At 34.1% G+C, this 17,845-nt stretch overlaps 2 protein-coding genes across 4 annotated transcripts; both read right to left on the reverse strand.

Annotated features, from left to right (window-relative positions):
* Positions 1-2,822: 2,822 nt before the first annotated feature.
* Positions 2,823-3,682, reverse strand: LOC120076483 (60S ribosomal protein L36-2-like). The gene is made up of 3 exons (XM_039030330.1): positions 3,659-3,682; positions 3,175-3,374; positions 2,823-3,025 (listed from the first exon to the last, which is right to left on the reverse strand). The coding sequence occupies exons 1-3, from the start codon at positions 3,680-3,682 to the stop codon at positions 2,995-2,997; spliced, it is 255 nt and encodes an 84-aa protein (XP_038886258.1). The 3' UTR covers positions 2,823-2,994.
* Positions 3,683-5,644: 1,962 nt separating this feature from the next.
* LOC120081550 lies at positions 5,645-11,174 on the reverse strand. 3 transcript variants are annotated; one of them, XM_039036553.1, is made up of 11 exons: positions 10,674-11,172; positions 10,051-10,137; positions 9,688-9,828; positions 8,837-8,952; positions 8,487-8,575; positions 8,249-8,352; positions 8,078-8,177; positions 7,563-7,638; positions 7,360-7,474; positions 6,725-7,256; positions 5,645-6,316 (listed from the first exon to the last, which is right to left on the reverse strand). In XM_039036553.1, exons 1-11 carry the CDS (start codon positions 10,978-10,980, stop codon positions 5,815-5,817), a joined length of 2,169 nt encoding a protein of 722 aa, XP_038892481.1. In that variant the 5' UTR covers positions 10,981-11,172; the 3' UTR covers positions 5,645-5,814. The 3 variants fall into 3 exon arrangements, with proteins under 3 accessions (XP_038892481.1, XP_038892464.1, XP_038892472.1); XM_039036536.1 differs by having other exon boundaries at positions 8,837-9,828; positions 10,674-11,174; XM_039036544.1 differs by having other exon boundaries at positions 8,837-9,828; positions 10,051-10,147; positions 10,674-10,963.
* Between the last annotated feature and the right edge of the window lie 6,671 nt (positions 11,175-17,845).

Below are 17,845 nucleotides of genomic sequence, written 5' to 3' on the forward strand. Positions count from 1 at the left end.
TTTTAAATAAAATAGATTAACTACGTTTGCTTCAAATATTATTGTTTTTAAATATTTTTAACGAGTTATTTTATATAATATTTAAAACAAAATGCATTTTTTAATGAATAAAATGTATATTCTTGAAAATCTTAGACAAATTTATTCATGCAATTCAATTTTCAGTAAGCATGACTAGAAATAAATAATTTCTATGATTGCACACGCAAACATTATCCAAGTTACTAAAGTTACTATTAGTGGTGAGTAGATAATTACTCAATATGTGGGTAATTACCTAAGTTAGTATTGACTATATATATACTTGTGATAAGAAAGTTCTTGTGTGCTCTCTCTAATTCTGTGTGTGAATTGAATAATTTACAATATTAATATTGAAATATATGAATTTAAAGAATTTCGGATATTTATCATTGAATCATCAAATAAGTGTTCATTTATTTAAAATATGTATCTTGGTTGATTTAATTATCCTATTAAAAATCATGGGTGATAATCTCTTTTATATTTGAGTTTAAATGATGCTAACAATTGAAATAAAATTGTAAATAAAATTGATTATTATAAAAAAAATAGATTACAAAAAGAAACTTGTAAATAAAATTGTTTAATAAAATAACATTTTATTATTATAAAAAGTTTAACTATTTTATTTGAAAAAGACATTACAATTTATTTTCAAAAATTCATTACAAAAACTTTGAAATAAAATTGTTTATAAAAATAACATTAAATTATTATTATTAAAAATAAAAGTGAGAGGGGATGCACTCCACCACGATCCAATACACAATTCTAAAAAATTAAAAGAGGGGACCATGCTGACACCATGAAGAACAAACTAACAAAAGATTATTATTTTTTAAAAAATCAAATCAACATTACATTTACATGAATTTTAACATTTTTTAAAAAATCACATGTTCACGCACTCTTTTGAAGGTAGACAGAAACATTTGTTTATATCTTTAAAAGCAGCACACATGGTAAACATTGAGAAACCATGAAAAACTGGATAATTTCCTTTTAAATGTAAATTATATCAGGTAACTGGCATATAATAATCAATAACTGGAAAATACATAATGTTGGCGATGGAAATTAAAAGAATGTAAAACAAAACAAAGGATAAAAAGGAAATAACCCTAAATGATGAATAACCTTTCGGGAGAGAAAAGTAAAGGACCCTGATCTTCGTCCAATGAAGAAGATATATCATGTCTTGAAAGCTTGCTTGAAATCAGTCCAGCTTCTGCTAAACCTGGAAAATAAAGACGAATTAGAAGATGTAATAGAAAAGCCAATATCCTAAGAGTCAAATATCCCACTGACCTTGAATAGATGCAAAATCAGGGTCTTGGGGTGTAATATCATCAAAAGCAAGCTCGGTAACATTCTCTATATACATTGCTGGGTATACTTTAGACGTTGTGTTCCTAGGGATTAAAACAATTCCATTGTTTCATTGGTTTATATTCAGGTAAAATCATAACTAAAAGAGTTTACCATTTCAATACCCTAAAGTCCAAATACTTCAGGGAACTATAGCAGCAACGAAAATTAGAGTTACCTTGAAAGAGCACTGCTTGCAGACACAGCCAACGAGCATATTCCCGACGAGTACATAGATCACTAGGCCCGACATAGCCTCAATCACCTGAATAATTTACAATCTTTAAAATTAATTGGTTCCCGTTTTATTCTAACCAGTCTACATCATGATTCAAAAAACCAAAGAAATTTGGTCCAGTATCTTAAGTATCTAAACCCATAAGTGTTATTAGCCAGAAGGAAGCAACACGCTTTCTCAAGTCATATAAATTATTATTAAGACAGTAGGCAGAGTAGGATATATACTAAGATCAATAGAACAAAAATAAATATATTCTGATGCAAGTGCATCTGGAGAGAATCACATAGTTACCTTTAAAACTTGCAGTGCTGCCAGTGCCTGCCCCTGAACCTGATCCACTACTGCAGGAACTAGGACCTTGCCAGGAAGTGTTTTAACAGCTGCAGAAACCACAGGAGCAGGAACACCTGCAGAAGAAAATAAAATCTCTTGTAGTTCCGGTTTGGCAGCAGTACCATTCATGACACTTTCATGATTTTTCTCTTGATCATCTGCCGATGGATAATCTGTGACAGAGACTAATGCTGCTTCAGATAATCCCCGTTCTATTCGCTGTTCTATGGTTGATGCAGTACACTCGGATAAGAACTGTTCAGAAATTTTCTTGGCAATGAAGAATTCTGTAATTTCATTTACAGGACCAAGTGTCTTATCCTGGTTGCCAGAATTATAGTTTGATGAACTATCATCATACATTGGTAACTTCTTAGAACTGAAATCATAGAGGACCAACATTCAAGGTTTAATGAGAAAACCCACCCAATTTCATGGGATTAAAAATCCATCAAGACCGACATTCAAGTTGAAAAAAATATTTTTCCAAACAAATATCTCCAAATCTTCAACCAAACATGGGTATACAAACCCATACCCATTCCAACCTTCCATACCATCAACCCAAACGAGCCAGATTTCTATTAGGGTCTATAGCTGATAACCTCATCTATCCCCGCCCCTATTAAAGAAGATTAAAATTTTACTATATTATAGAAATAATTTTCCTTATTTTTCTATTTTTGAAAATTTTCCTAAATATAAATTAATTAAAAAAAATCCTAAAATTCAAAGAACTTACTATCAAAAGAAACAATTAATATTTTTTTGCTTTCAAATAAAACATTCTCAGAGGCTAAATTAAATGATGCATTATATTCTTGCTAATTGGCAATCATACCAAAAGAGATACAAATGGCCGCAAGGTGCAATTAAAAAAACGACTTGAAGAAATTTAAATATAAGTTCTAATAACATCACAGTTCATCTAACATAATGTTCAAAAATCCACTCAATTTCCTTCTGGATAAGAAAAATATTAATCTAGAGCATGTCCTTATACATTATGGGAATTAACCACACAAGTTTCATTTCTTCTTCTCGCCACCTCCACCAGCTCTGTATCAAAAAGATATTCAAAGAAAAAAGTTTTAGTATATGGAAAAAAACGTAATTAAATTATGTATTATCGCTGATAGCACGTCAGAAGTGAATTAAGGATAAAATTCAATCATACTGAGGAAAAATTGAAAGCCATCTGAAAATACCTCATCTTGCGGAGAACACTGGACATCTCTTCTCTCTTCTTCTTTGCTCGCTTGTGAGTTCCCAACTTTCTCTTAGCCACTTTTAGTGCTCTCTTATCCTTTCCAACTTTAAGAAGCTCGGTGATTCTCTTCTCATATGGGGCAAAGCCAGCAACTTCCCGAATCAAATTCCTCACAAACAGAACTCTTTTGCTACTTTTCTATGGTAACAATCAGAATTCAAGCAAACATTAATCTTTTTGTGTCAATTACTTCCATCCACCAACAGCTAATATAACTCTGAAAGAAACCAATAGTCCAGAACAAAAGAAGTTCCAATTTGTTTTATATGCAAAATGGTAATATGCATATGGTCAAGACCCTCACAAAGCAGACTCCTTTGCTAGTATTCAACATTATCAATCTAACTGAGCACATGCAGACAATAAATAAAAACTTATAAAAGGTAGAGTTAAAATATCATTGAAGGAAACTGATAGCAAACCAAACAGTCAAACACAGTCCACATCCGACTTTCAATTCACTTAATGTGAGGAACAAACATTCAAATGTACGATCAAGATCTATCTCCTTGCTTTAGAGCTTTTGTAGAGTATTAAGTTAAGTTCATATAACATAGAAAAATTATTAAAAATATCTTATCAAATTGGCCCTACCAAGGGTATTTATGCCCCAGGAAAACCCTGGTTTCATCCACCACTAAAATCCCAAGAAAGAAAAGAGACGAACACAAATTACAGCGAACCAGGGCTCAAATATGGTAAAGAGTACCAAAAACTTGACTGACTTTTCACCGGAGAAAAGAAAAATGCTGGGAATTACTCGTTTGATCCAGGGAAATAATAGTACAAAACTAGCATTAAGATTTCGACTATAGAAAATTGAATAATGATAAATTTGATTTTAGCGATCTGGTAAAGACAGAGAAGGGGAAGGGAAGAGTCGACGTACCTTCTACGACGGGAGGCGGGGAAGTTCTAGGTTACGGCAGCTTTGTTCTAGGTTACAGCAGCTTTCTTATAAGGATAGGTTTCTAAAGGGTATTTTGGGCTGATAAAGTTATTGGGCTTTTACTCATATAAATGTTAATGGGTTTTCTTTCATAATATTATTGGGCTTCATTCGATAAGGTATTTATTAAAAACCCACCAACTACGATAAGAAATTGAGAAAAATAGTTTCTTTCAATTCCTTATTCGAAACCTAGCTTTCTCAAATTTTTTTAATTAAATAATTTTATTAAAAAGTTAAAGTAAACAATAAAAAAATTAATAATGAAAAAAATTGAAAATAGAAAATCAAAACTAAAAAAATAAAATAAAATAAAATAAAAATAAAAAGTAAATGTAAGCAATTGAAAAAAAATGGAAGCCAAATGGAAAAAAAAAATGGAGACCACACAATAGTAGAGGAGACGAAATAGGGAAAGAAGAAAAAGAAAAAAAAGAATGGAGAACATTGGGAAAGGAGAAAAAAAGTGGGGAAAAAAAGGAAAAGGAAGAGGAATAGAGAAGGACAAACTTGGAAATTAAAAAAAAAATTAAAAGGCGGTTGGTCAACATTTATGATATATGCAATTATTTTTAAATGGTTATATATTGATAAATATTCTCTTATTTTACTTACTGTTATAATTTTTCTAATTCAAGCCCATTTGGTAATCATATCTTTTTTGTTTTTTGTTTTTGAAAATTAAGCCTTTAAATACTCATTTCACATATAATTATTATTTTTTTTTATTTTTTTTATCTACTTTCTACTAATATTTTAAAATAGCAAACTCATTTTTAAAAACTACAAAAAAAAACATATATATTTTAAAAACTTATTTTTGTTTTTTAAATTTAACTAAGAATTTAACTATTTTACTTAAGAAATATGTATATTGAAAGAAAGAAAGCTTACTTTTCAACTCTTTTCACGATAGGAACTAAATTATTATAAGTTGTAAAGCACATCACTTAATTGTTACAAATTTAAAAATATAAAGACTAAACCATTGTCAATTAAAATTCAAAGACTAGGACTCCGTTTGATAACCATTTCGTTTATTGTTTTTTTTTTTAAAAAAATTAAGTCTATTTTCTCCCATGTATTATAATGATTTGCATCTTTTTTAAATATAATAGTTGAATTCTTAGCCAAATTTAAAAAACATAAACAAGTTTTTAAAAGCTACTTCTTTTTTAATTTTCAAAATTTTGGCTTTATTTTTTAAACTATTGGTAAATAATAGATAACATATAAAGAAACTTGGAGATAGAAATAGTATTTTAATTTTCAAAAACTAAAAATAAAAAATGAAATATTCATAAAATTCAAAACCTAGAAGTATTTTTTAACCTAAACTTTAATAACAAACTTCTATGAATTTAAAAATATTTTCTTTAATTTCAATTTAATTTAGTTCAATGAATAAATAAAATTTAAAATATATTTCGAGATCGAATGAAAATTTTGCAATAGAAAATGAACAAGATCGAACCGATTCTCTGTCTTTTATTTAGTGGGTAGAAATGGATTGAAGTTTTCCATTATAAAACGTGGCTTAACAAAATTTTAAAAAGTCGATAGCCAACTTTATTGTGCTCTTCAAAATCTCAGTACATCCACTCAACTGCTAAATCGATAGTTTCTGTCTTAACCATAAGATGTTTTGAACTTTTGGGTAATTTTCTCTACTCCTTCCCTACAATCTCCCACAACTCGCTTTGCTCCTTCCTTCAGTGCCAAGCTCAACTCTGCAGTGCTTTGTTGCAGCTCTCTTGCTGATCTATTTGCCCTTGAAATTGCCACATTCTTTAGATCTTCAGCCTGTTCTCCGGTTTTCGAAATCCATTGTCTCAAGTTTGATACTAGTAAAGCTATCTTCTGGATGATCTTCTCGATAACGTCTCTCGATTTCCCTCTTACTTCTGTAGCCATTCTTTTCAGCTTCTCCATTAAGTTCTCGGCCCTGTCCGTGGTTTCTTCAACTGCAAATTGTTTGCTAGAATCAAGCCAGGTATCGACAGCAGATTCTTGTTCACGGAGATCACTGTCGACGACAACTTTGATGCCACGCTTTTCCCAGCGATCTCTAGCCTCTTCGAGTGCTTTTGCCTGTTCTCTTGCTCTTTTTGCTTCGTCCTCGGCCCAAGCTCTGCGTGACAAAATAGAAGACAAGGTGATGAAAGTAGAATGGCATGATGCAGGTTGAAAAATTTTCATTTGAGGTTAAAACCAGTTTCCTTTCCATGGGGAAAAAGATCTTATTGAAAGCAGAAAAATGGTTCAAATTTGATAGGAACACAGACAAAAGAGGGCTTTAAAACAGCTTTATGAAAGATACTAGGCTATGGCCATACTACTACACCTAACCTTTTTGCATTTTCCTCGGTAATTATTCACCTATTTTATAACCACAAATCCTTAGATGGTTCCCTAAGAATAAGATAAACAAACAAACCTAGGGTTACTTTCTTCTCATCTACCAAACCTTTGTAAAACCAATCATTTCACGATGTCCAGTGTGTCAGCCTCAAACACGAAAAAAGCTGCAAAACCTCACCTGGCCATGGACAAGGCCTTTCTCTCAACTTCAAGCTCATACTGCAGACGGGAAATCTCCTGATTTTCAATTTCAGCTTCTTTCCTGAGTTTGTTGATTCTTTCCTTTTCAAAGGATATCTCCACTTTGTTACTCATCAGGCCTCGCAACTGCTCCTCCAACTCACTCCTTAACCTGGAAAGAATTTCCATTTCCGATTCAATAGAAGCGCGTTCCCTGATCAAGGTGATACTATCTCTCTCTCTGTCGGATCTTAATCTTTCCAGTTCTTGCTTTGCCTCTTCTGCCATTTTCTCCACAGCGTCAACCTTTTCCCTTTCAATGGAAAGTTCTTTCTCAAAGCTAGCATTAATATCTTTCTCAACTTGAGCTACCAAAGCACTATGCGTAGCAACAGCATTTTCTGCCATCGATTCAGCTTCAATCCTTGCAAGCTCCTCACTTACTATATCAGAAGCCTCCCCAGTTGCAAGAGCAATGGCAGCTTGTGCTTTTGTTACAGGCTTATCTGGCTGGAAAAGCCTTGTATATCCTATAAGAAGCAAAGTTAGTTTAAAATGGATACATCAACCACAAAATTTGAAATGAATTTTGTATGAAAAAGGGTTTTACGATGTGCAATTATATCCACGCACCAAATGCAAGAGCTACTATTCCCTGTTCTCCTACAGAAAGATCAGCAACAAGTGCAGGACAAGCATCTGGATGGATCTTATCAGCATCAATAAATCCAGAAACTTGGTGGAGCATCTGCATATCAGTCGAGCCAAACTTTAACAAATATGCTAATTATATACAAAATTGGAAATTTCAAAGTCAAGCTTCAAAATAATTTGACCTTTCTATCTGCCACTGGCAGCTGCCTTTTTTCAAGGGCCATCTTCCAACTCACAAGATCCTGACGTGATAGGTGGCTGCAGTTTTAGAAATAGTATAAATAACAGAAACAATTTAGCTTGTACTATGGTTGATAAGAAACAAAACACAAATCGGAAAAGGCAAGTCAATGCAATTGAGCATTTTAGAAAGTGCCAAGATTAGTCAGCAATGAAAAGTTTTCAGCGTAAATCAACATTATATTTACATGAATTTTAACATTTTAAAAAAAATCACATGTTCACGCACTCTTTTGAAGGTAGACAGAGACATTTGTTTGTATCTTTAAAAGCAGCACACATGGTAAACATTGAGAAACCATGAAAAACTGGATAATTTCCTTTTAAACGTAAATTATATCAGGTAACTGGCATATATAATCAATAACTGGAAAATACATAATGTTGGCGATGAAAATTAAAAGAATGTAAAACAAAACAAAGGATAAAAAGGAAATAACCCTAAATGATGAATAACCTTTCGGGAGAGAAAAGTAAAGGACCCTGATCTTCGTCCAATGAAGAAGATATATCATGTCTTGAAAGCTTGCTTGAAATCAGTCCAGCTTCTGCTAAACCTGGAAAATAAAGACGAATTAGAAGATGTAATAGAAAAGCCAATATCCTAAGAGTCAAATATCCCACTGACCTTGAATAGATGCAAAATCAGGGTCTTGGGGTGTAATATCATCAAAAGCAAGCTCGGTAACATTCTCTATATACATTGCTGGGTATACTTTAGACGTTGTGTTCCTAGGGATTAAAACAATTCCATTGTTTCATTGGTTTATATTCAGGTAAAATCATAACTAAAAGAGTTTACCATTTCAATACCCTAAAGTCCAAATCCTTCAGGGAACTATAGCAGCAACGAAAATTAGAGTTACCTTGAAAGAGCACTGCTTGCAGACACCAGCCAACGAGCATATTCCCGACGAGTACATAGATCACTAGGCCCGACATCAGCCTCAATCACCTGAATAATTTACAATCTTTAAAATTAATTGGTTCCGTTTATTTCTAACCAGTCTACATCATGATTCAAAAAACCAAAGAAATTTGGTCCAGTATCTTAAGTATCTAAACCCATAAGTGTATATTAGCCAGAAGGAAGCAACACGCTTTCTCAAGTCATATAATTATTATTAAGACAGTAGGCAGAGTAGGATATACTAAGATCAATAGAACAAAATAAATATTCTGATGCAAGTGCATCTGGAGAGACATCACATAGTACCTTTAAAACTTGCAGTGCTGCCAGTGCCTGCCCCTGAACCTGATCCACTACTGCAGGAACTAGGACCTTGCCAGGAAGTGTTTTAACAGCTGCAGAAACCACAGGAGCAGGAACACCTGCAGAAGAAAATAAAATCTCTTGTAGTTCCGGTTTGGCAGCAGTACCATTCATGACACTTTCATGATTTTTCTCTTGATCATCTGCCGATGGATAATCTGTGACAGAGACTAATGCTGCTTCAGATAATCCCCGTTCTATTCGCTGTTCTATGGTTGATGCAGTACACTCGGATAAGAACTGTTCAGAAATTTCTTGCAATGAAGAATCTGTAATTTCATTTACAGGACCAAGTGTCTTATCCTGGTTGCCAGAATTATAGTTTGATGAACTATCATCATACATTGGTAACTTCTTAGAGCTGAAATCATAATTTTCACCAGTGTCAGGTCTTTCATCCCCAATATCAGTTTTAAGGTTTAATGAATTAGTATTAGAGTTAGGCAAGTTGTCTGGTTCATCTTTCAATATATTCATTTCAGATTCAGAAGTTGAGACTTCTGCACCAGAATGACCGTTGTTTACATCTTTAAAACAAGAAGCTATGTTAGAATCAAACTCAGATTCAGGTGAGATAAGTGAACTCAAACTTCCAGGAGCAACTGATGTAACAGTTAATGAGGAATCAGATTGGAAATCTTCTTGCAAGGAAACAACATCATTGACATCGTTATTGCTGGATGAAGATTCAACATCATTTTCTGCTAACTCATCAACATCAACACTGTCACCAACTCTGTTTTTGTTGAGAGTTTCTTCATTTTCTGTACATGAAGAAGAGTCCTCTTGGTTACCTGTTTTACCAGTGCGAGTTTCATCATCTGCATTCATAATGTTCTCTTCCTTTCCATCTTCACCAAGCTTATCATTTCCTGTATCAGAGACCAACAATAATTCTTGCTGCGTACTTAAGGCCTCCATTTGCGGCTTTTGTCCTATGAATTATAATATACAGATAAGAACACAGATCAACTATAATTGTTGTAAGAAACATAAGAAAGCAAAATTAGATTAAAGAATTAGGGACAGTAAAGAAGAGTATCTATACAAAGCCAAAGAAAAGTTTACAAATAAAAGGAAAACATTCCTCTAGTCACTCTCTCAACTACTTCAACATCAAGTTCGTTATAGCTGCATTATACAAGAAAACTACTTACTGGAACTGTTCTGCTTGTTTATGGACCATGCTGCAAAGGTGATTCCAGAGAGAAGGATGAATCCAGTAATTCCAATCCCCACAAATCCTGAAAGAAACTAATTCAAAACCATTACTGAATAACTGATGTAGGAAATCTCAAAACAAAAAGAGCATTCAAGCACACAAGTTTAAAAATTCTAAAACCATATAAATGTCAAAATGTCAAAATGAAAATGTTTAAATTGATTCTAGGAACTAAGTTATGCCACTAAACATCATTACACGCATAACTAATCCACACTTCAAGAACAAAAGGACCCTCCACATGGAATTGAAATCCACCATGTCATCAGAACCACATTAACAGCAAAATAGTGTCTTATCATATAGAACTAAGATAACGGCAACGCAATCCAACATGGGGCGAGAAGAATTTCCCAAATAATTCAAATCCTGAATTGCCGGCTCTCCTCCAAAAAGAACAAGGAAAAAAAAGAAGAAGAAAAAAACTCAAGATAATAGAAAACAACAGCTCCACAAGATATTAAGCTTCTCGTTTTCCCCTTCTACTCAGCAATCAAACAGACATCACCAAGAAAAATCGTAAAATCATGAGGAAAATTTGAGAAGTGCAGTAAGTACCTCCAACCCACTTCTTTCTCCACAAGTCCAAAACATCCTCCTGGGAATCCGATTCCGACCACCCAGAGAATCCATCAGCCGTCGACTCCGATCCAGCAAAACAAACTCCTGTGCAACCCAGTCCATTTCCTCTCTCGACTCTGGCGCCATTATAAACAATAGGGTGACAAATTACCCGGAGTCGAGGATCCAATTTCCTGAGTCTCGCCCGAACAAGAACTGAAGGGAATTTGCCACAATTCTTGCAATTGAGAGCGAGACGAAGCTGGAGAGAGCTGGGAGAACACGTGGAAGGAGTGGAAGCCATGAAAAATCCTACTCCAATAAGCAGATTGAGTAGGGTTTACAATCAAATGAAGAAGAAGAATGAACAGAAGGGGTTTGAATTCGGGTATCTATTGCGGATAATTGAAGCTTGAAATTGCAAAAATGAAAATTTTAGGTTGAATTACAGAAAAGTATGAAGTAAAATGTGAAGGGTTAAAGGGTCGAAGAAAGGGACGACTTTTTACTTTTCTTTCTATCCGAATGGAAAAAGATGGATGTTTTATTTGATGTTCCAACTGGAAGCTCGAAAAAGACAAATTAATTGGATTTTTTTTTTTGGGGGGGGGGTTAAAATTAGTAAAATCAGGGTGTTTTCTTTGTTCGTGCAGTCAATTTTATACTTCATAATATGATCACAAACATCCTTTCATAATTAATTGGAAATGTGTTTTCTTAACATTAATTAAATCCGGAGATTTTGTTTCAATGTTTGGTCGACTTATACTTAGTGATGTGAGTTGAATATTAACTTATTGAACCATTTTTAGGTTGACAATAGGTGGTTTAAAAAGAGGAAGAAAATTCCATTCCACCCCTACTAGAAAAATTATATTTTTATTTGGGTTAAAATTGTGAAATTACCATTTAGAGTTACCAATTCAAAAGTCGAGTAAATGAGAAAGAAAGGGTAAAGTAATTTTATTGACTTCTCTTCAAATATACATACATGTAAATAATGTAAATAATGAAAAATTACAAAATATAAAAAATATATATATATAACATAATATGATTATACCTAATATTTCCTGTAAACCCCGAACCTTATTTTTCCTACTTAAGTATGATAATTAGTATGTTAATTAAAATTAAGTAAAAGCCAATATTATGTTTGTAGGGAAGCCTAAAGATGGTTAAAAAGAAGGAAAAGTTCTAAATCTTGAGAAACAAGGTTCTCGAGTAGTAAGGTATTAATGACACTTAGTAAGAAAAATTAGGCTAAGTGTGGAAGCTAGATGCGCCATGCGTTGAAGGTTGTTGAACTGTGCGGCAACCTTGTGTCTTAAGGTTAGTTGAGTGCATGATGGCTGTAAGGCATGGAGTGAGTGATTAAATGTTGGTCGTGAGTTACCATGCGATAGGCGTGGGCAATGCGCCAACCAAAGCCCATGTGAGGTTAGAGGGGCAAGGATGCGCGCGGCATGGCAAGGGCGTCTAGGCGATAGGGCTACAATGTGCGTTGGCTAGGTGAGGCTGCATGCATTGACCGGATGAGTTATGTGGGCAGACAGAACCGTGAGGTGGTCACAAGCCCAAGTGATGTGCGCAAAAGACACCAAGGTATGCATTAACTAGTCGGTTGTGCGCTGAAGTATTACCATGCGTTGGTAAGTGATTGAATATTAGGCTTTCCGTTGAGGGTGTGCGTTGGTTAAGGGGATGTGCCATTCAATGGTAAGAAAATGGTGAGCCATGTGTTGGTTTAAGAGGTGATCACAGCTTAACCACCAACTTGAGTGGGCCAGCTGTCAAGGTTAGGAGAACTAAACCCACTTAGTAAGTGAGTTGTCAACCTAAGAATGATTTGTGGGCATACAGTCTCAGCTACATAAAGGAAGGTCTCAGTTTAAAGGGTTAGTTTGAGCAAAATACTCGTGCTATTGAGGTGATTTCAATGCCATTTGAATGAGGGTTGAGTATAGTTAAAGCTCCAAGGCTGCCGAAAGGAATCTCCTATGGATTCAAGCTGAAATCTAAAGAAAACTTCAAGAAGGTCAAGCTCTCGGATGAATCTAGGTCAGTGGTGAAATTTGAAGTTTTCTAGCCGAACCAAGAAGAATTCAGAGCTCAAACTTTAAGGTAAGCAAGCTAAGATGTTTTTAAACAAGTTTGTAAAAGGAAGTTTTCTAAGACAAGGCCTGAAAAATTAGTTATTCGAGCTCAAATTGTAATATGGAATTTTGGTTAAACAAGTAGGCAGCTGCAACCGTTGAGCAAGCAAGCAGCTCAACCCAGGCAGGTGCGGGCGCACGCGAAGGGCAGGTTAAGCGCAAGGCATATGCTGGGCTGGGCATAAGGATGTGTTGGTATCCGTTAGACCATGCAAACGTGTCTTGAAGCCGTGATCACAAGGGGGGGCGTTGTGTGGGTTATAGGTTGTGCGCAGGTTGCGAGTGAGGCTACACAAGCAAGTGTGTGAGGCCCTGAGCGCAAGGTTGCGTTGGGTATGCATTGGCACACGGTTGAGTAAATGCATGGGCCATGTGTTGGCACATGATTTGATGATTGTTGGCCACGTAGGCTAGTACCATCGTTGGCACAAGGATTTTCTAAGTGTTGAACGCATAAGGGAGGTATGCGTTGAGCTAAAATGTGAAGTTTTAAGTTAAATGTTAAATTGCTTTATGTAAGTTAGTATCACAAGGAGACCATGAGTTTTGGCTAAACATGTTATTTATGTCCACATGATTAACACCAATAAGAAAAGCTTATCAATCCTAGGAGGAACACTCAAGGCTGTGAGTGACAAAAATTAAGTGTTTTCTAAATGTTTTAGTAAACTCATGTTTTACTTAAAGTTCAAACTCATGATAGCTTATTTTTAAAGAATGTTACCAAAAAAATAGCTCTTTTAATGCATGTCTATCTTTAAGAAGTTTGTTAAAGCATGTTTGAGTATTTATGCTCTTAATGCTCATGATGCATGCGTTAGAAATCATGTTTATATGTTGAAGATGTCAAGCTTATGTTTCATGATATTATGCCTTCAAGGGTACATATTTTTAATGAATAAGTTTTATGTTGATTAAGTTAAGCTTGATACTGAAGGACTTGAAAAGGTATCTGAGCAATAGTACCTAAAATATGACAATACGTAATCGTTTCCACGTGCACGTAGGTAGAGTTGACGTTGGTTGTGTTGAGAATACTCCACACCAACTAAGGATCAGACTAAGCTATGTTTTAAGCTATGTTATGTTTTGAAAGTTTTAAGTATGAGTTTGCGGTAGTTTTCAGCTTTAAGCATGATGTTTATGATTTATTAGTCACTCATTGGGCTAGTAGCTCACTCATTTTAAATGTTTTTTCCTTCCCAGGTAATGGTCAATTCCTCAGAGTTTAACCGCACTGCTGCTTCACCACTCAAAGACTCCAGTTTAAAGAGAAGTTTTAGGTGTTTACTTGTTAATATTTGTACATAAGTGTTGTTCATGTTAGGGACAAAGCTAAGATGTTGGGATCTACTAAACTCTGTATCTGTTAATGATGTAAATATGTTGTGTGCTTAACCCTGGTTGTGTTATTTGAGATTAAGTACCTTAAACTATTATTTATGTATTCTAGGGATTTCTAAGCAGGTTAAGGATGTAGGTTAGACAGTAAGTGCCACAAAAGGGTTGGTAACTGTTGTCGTCATATTCTCTTATAGATTAAGAGGGTAATATGAGAGGGCGTGTGATATTTCCCCCTCAAGTTGTGTTGTACAAATTCAATATACCTAACTTAGATAATATTGAAACGCAGACCGAAGCTGGAAGTGCTTTAGTAAAAACATATGCTAGTTGATGTTCGTGTAAGTAAGAGCTTGAGAGAGCTATCAACAACTTTGTCTCTAATAGAATGACAGTCAAGCTCGATTAAAAGTATTATTGAAGACTTTTTTCAATAAAAGTGTTATTGAAATTGCATTATGTTATAAAATCCAATGAACGAATCCATGCTATAGTATGAATACTGTGACTTTATATAGAGACATAAAAGAGGATAGAGTTATAGTATATAGCCAAAAATGTCTATAAACATATGGATGAGATTGGGTACCTTGTCCTGAGAACACTATGGATGCGGCCTACTTTGTATACTAATACAAACGATGTGATCCCGAAATTGATCATGTGGAGATATACGATTAGGGGTATCCTATGCAAAAGAGTTTTTACATAAGACAGGACCATGAAATAGTCACTTTTCTTTATAACGACTGTTTAATATTAAAACTGACTATTTCAATTCGATGACCTAAGGTAACTCGATCTCAATCCCAAGCTAACTATGAACTCTTGTTTATTCAGGATTATCCTTTGATCTGCATAGGTGAGAGTAGTTCAACAACATTGCTCAACAAGCCTCCCATGTTCGGGATAAGACTGGATAAATAGCTGGGGACATAGTTCTGCAAGATGGAATTGTTGGGGTTAATGCCCTAAATCTCATAGGGTATATAGTTTGTAAACACTTGTATGAACAAACATTTTTTGATTTATGATATTTTATTCACTCCAGTCTATAAAAAATTTGATGTTTTAGTTGCATTAACCACAAACCAATAAACTAAGATCTATGGTTATCGTTGTAATTTAAATATGTATATGGAGACATATAAGTGGATCGTGTTTTAAGTGATAATCTAAATGGTTTGTAGTATATGGATAAGGAGGGATACCTTATCCTAGTGACACTGCGAGTATGACTCACTTTGTAGGTGTTACAAATGTTGTAAAGTGCTACAAAGGATCTGATCCTAATCATTCATGTATTAAACATTCGAGTGGGGATATTCTATACAAAGAAGTTTGTATGAGACCGAACCACGAAATATTTAGTCTCATTATATAACACCGTTCATAATTGAGACTTTCATTTCACTAGGATGACCATAATCCTGAGTGAGTTGTAAACTCCTACCTATGAGGGCGGTCCTTTGATTTGCATGGGTGAGAGTCACTAGATCGCTGACTCAACAAGCCTACCATTTTGGGAATTCGTCTGATTGGGGAGTTGGGAAATTAGCTACACAAGATGGAATTCACTCCTTCTCCGATGCAGGGGTAAGTAGATAAATTGCTCCCTTAAAGTCTGATTTTGAGTCTTGAACAATGTGGTGCCACACCCTCTCTTGCCTCGAGAGGGGTTTAGTCATAGTGTGATTATGATTTATTGTTCATTAGAGGAATCAATGATACTTAAGGAGTGAGATGTAACTACAAGGGTAAAACGGTAATTTGACCCAGTTGTACTTATGAGCGATTTGTGAATGGTCATCGTATTGTTGATTGGTTATATCTAATGGACATAGAAATATATCTGTAGTGCGAAGAATGCAGCTGTCGGTCTTTAATAGAGTGCCCGATAGTTAACGGATGGTGGATAATGTGATTAAAGAGTTTAGTCAGTTATTCACGTACTGTTGGAGCTTCAAGTTACAGGTTCATAAGGTCCCCTTGGTAGCTCAATGGACTCAAGTTGATAATCAGTTTTTGGGTTAATTTGAAATGCTCAAATTAATAAGAGGGAATTTGATTATATATGATATAATTAAATTGATTCAATTATATAATATAATTGATATAATGTATTTGATACATTATTGTTTGATTGGAGAAACTAGTATCTGAATATGATTCAAATATAATTTCTATGAATTAGATTCATAGTTATTAAATTTAATATAAATATGATTTATATTAAATGCCATAAAATAAAGAAAAAGAACTATGGTTTATATATTGTATATGATGCAATATTAAAACTATTAGTTATAAATATAATATGATAAGTTAGTTATCATATTTATTTATATTTAGTAATTATTTGATAATTAAAAATCTATTTCACTATAACTACCCTTAGTAGGTAGTTGTACGGTTTTATGGCAATTGTGGGATAAAATGAAATTTGATTTCAAAATCTAAAAGACGACTAATATTACACTATCGAGTTTACTAGACGATAGTTTGAGAGACTAAACGATCAAGTATCTAGTTTATACGATAAACTTCTTCTACACGATAGTTCATCGCTTATTCGATCATCTCCTCCTCCACTATAAATCCTCCCTCCAACCAAAATAAGTCAGAACCTACCACTCCTGGATTCTCACATCGAGAATACTAAGGTAATCTTGTGGTTGTATCCGATTGTTTGAAGATCGAGTTTTTACTTATTACTGTTTGAGGGAGATTGTCTTGCTCGTTGCGTTCGAGTTGTTCGTGTGTTGCTAAACGATCGAGGGATATACTTGAAGAAAGGTTTTTCAAAGGTATAGTTTCTCATCCTTTGTATTTAATTCAAAGCATGTTGTAATTTATGATTTAATGCATAATCTGTTTAAGTATAATTGTAAATATATGAGTTATTTCATAATGGAGTTTTGACGATCTGCTTTCGCTCATAGGTCCTCTATAATTAGAGTTCTTTTAGAACTATAATTAGAGTCCCTTCAAAAATTTACTTTGACCCGTTTTAGAGTTAGCAGATAGTTTGTTCCCTTAAGTACTGATTCCTGGTCTTGAACAAAGGGGTCCCGCCCTCTTATGGCCGAGATGGACGTGGTTTATAAGTTAGACTATAAACCAATGGTTCGATAGAGGATCAGTGGGAGCTTAAGCAGCAAGATGTATTTACAGGGGTAAAACTGTAATTTTGACTTAGCTGTAAAATACGAACGACCTGTGAAGGATCGACTTACTAATTATGGTTAAATCAAATGGACAGAAATATATCTATAGTGAAGAGAGTGTAACCATCGAGCTATAGTGGTATGTCTCGATGGTTAACGAATATTGATTAATTTGGGGTTAAAGTGTTTAACTAATTAATCTCAAATCATTGGAGCTCATGAACTGTAGGTCCATAAGGTCATTCTACTAGCTCGTAAAAGATTAAACCTTGGATTAGAAAATTGAGCGAAATTGAATTGTTCAAATTCAAAATTAGGGTTTGGAATTTGAAATGTTCAATTTCAATTTTAGGGTTTGGATAAATATATTCGATATAATTAATGTTTAAATTTATCGAAATTAAACGTAATTGGATAGTTTAAAATATTTAAATATTGATTACATGAATAGGGATTCATGTTTAAATTTATTAAATTAATATTTTATATTAAATAATTAATTAAT

The sequence above is a fragment of the Benincasa hispida genome, chromosome 1, assembly GCF_009727055.1.
Source record: "Benincasa hispida cultivar B227 chromosome 1, ASM972705v1, whole genome shotgun sequence".
Classification (NCBI taxonomy): Eukaryota; Viridiplantae; Streptophyta; class Magnoliopsida; order Cucurbitales; family Cucurbitaceae; genus Benincasa; species Benincasa hispida.

Bases quoted from the DNA above. Each gene is read 5' to 3' on its own strand.
- LOC120076483 (XM_039030330.1), bottom strand. From the start codon at position 3,682: ATGTGGACTGTGTTTGACTGTTTG. The intron at 3,375-3,658 runs GTTTGCTATCAG...TTGTTACCATAG, and splicing joins GGACTGTGTTTGACTGTTTG to AAAAGTAGCAAAAGAGTTCT. The intron at 3,026-3,174 runs GTATTTTCAGAT...TTTTTGATACAG, and splicing joins AGTGTTCTCCGCAAGATGAG to AGCTGGTGGAGGTGGCGAGA.
- LOC120081550 (XM_039036536.1), bottom strand. From the start codon at position 10,980: ATGGCTTCCACTCCTTCCACGTGTTCTCCCAGCTCTCTCCAGCTTCGT. The intron at 9,829-10,050 runs GTAAGTAGTTTT...TATAATTCATAG, and splicing joins AAACAAGCAGAACAGTTCCA to GACAAAAGCCGCAAATGGAG. The intron at 8,178-8,248 runs GTCAGTGGGATA...TTTATTTTCCAG, and splicing joins TGATTTTGCATCTATTCAAG to GTTTAGCAGAAGCTGGACTG.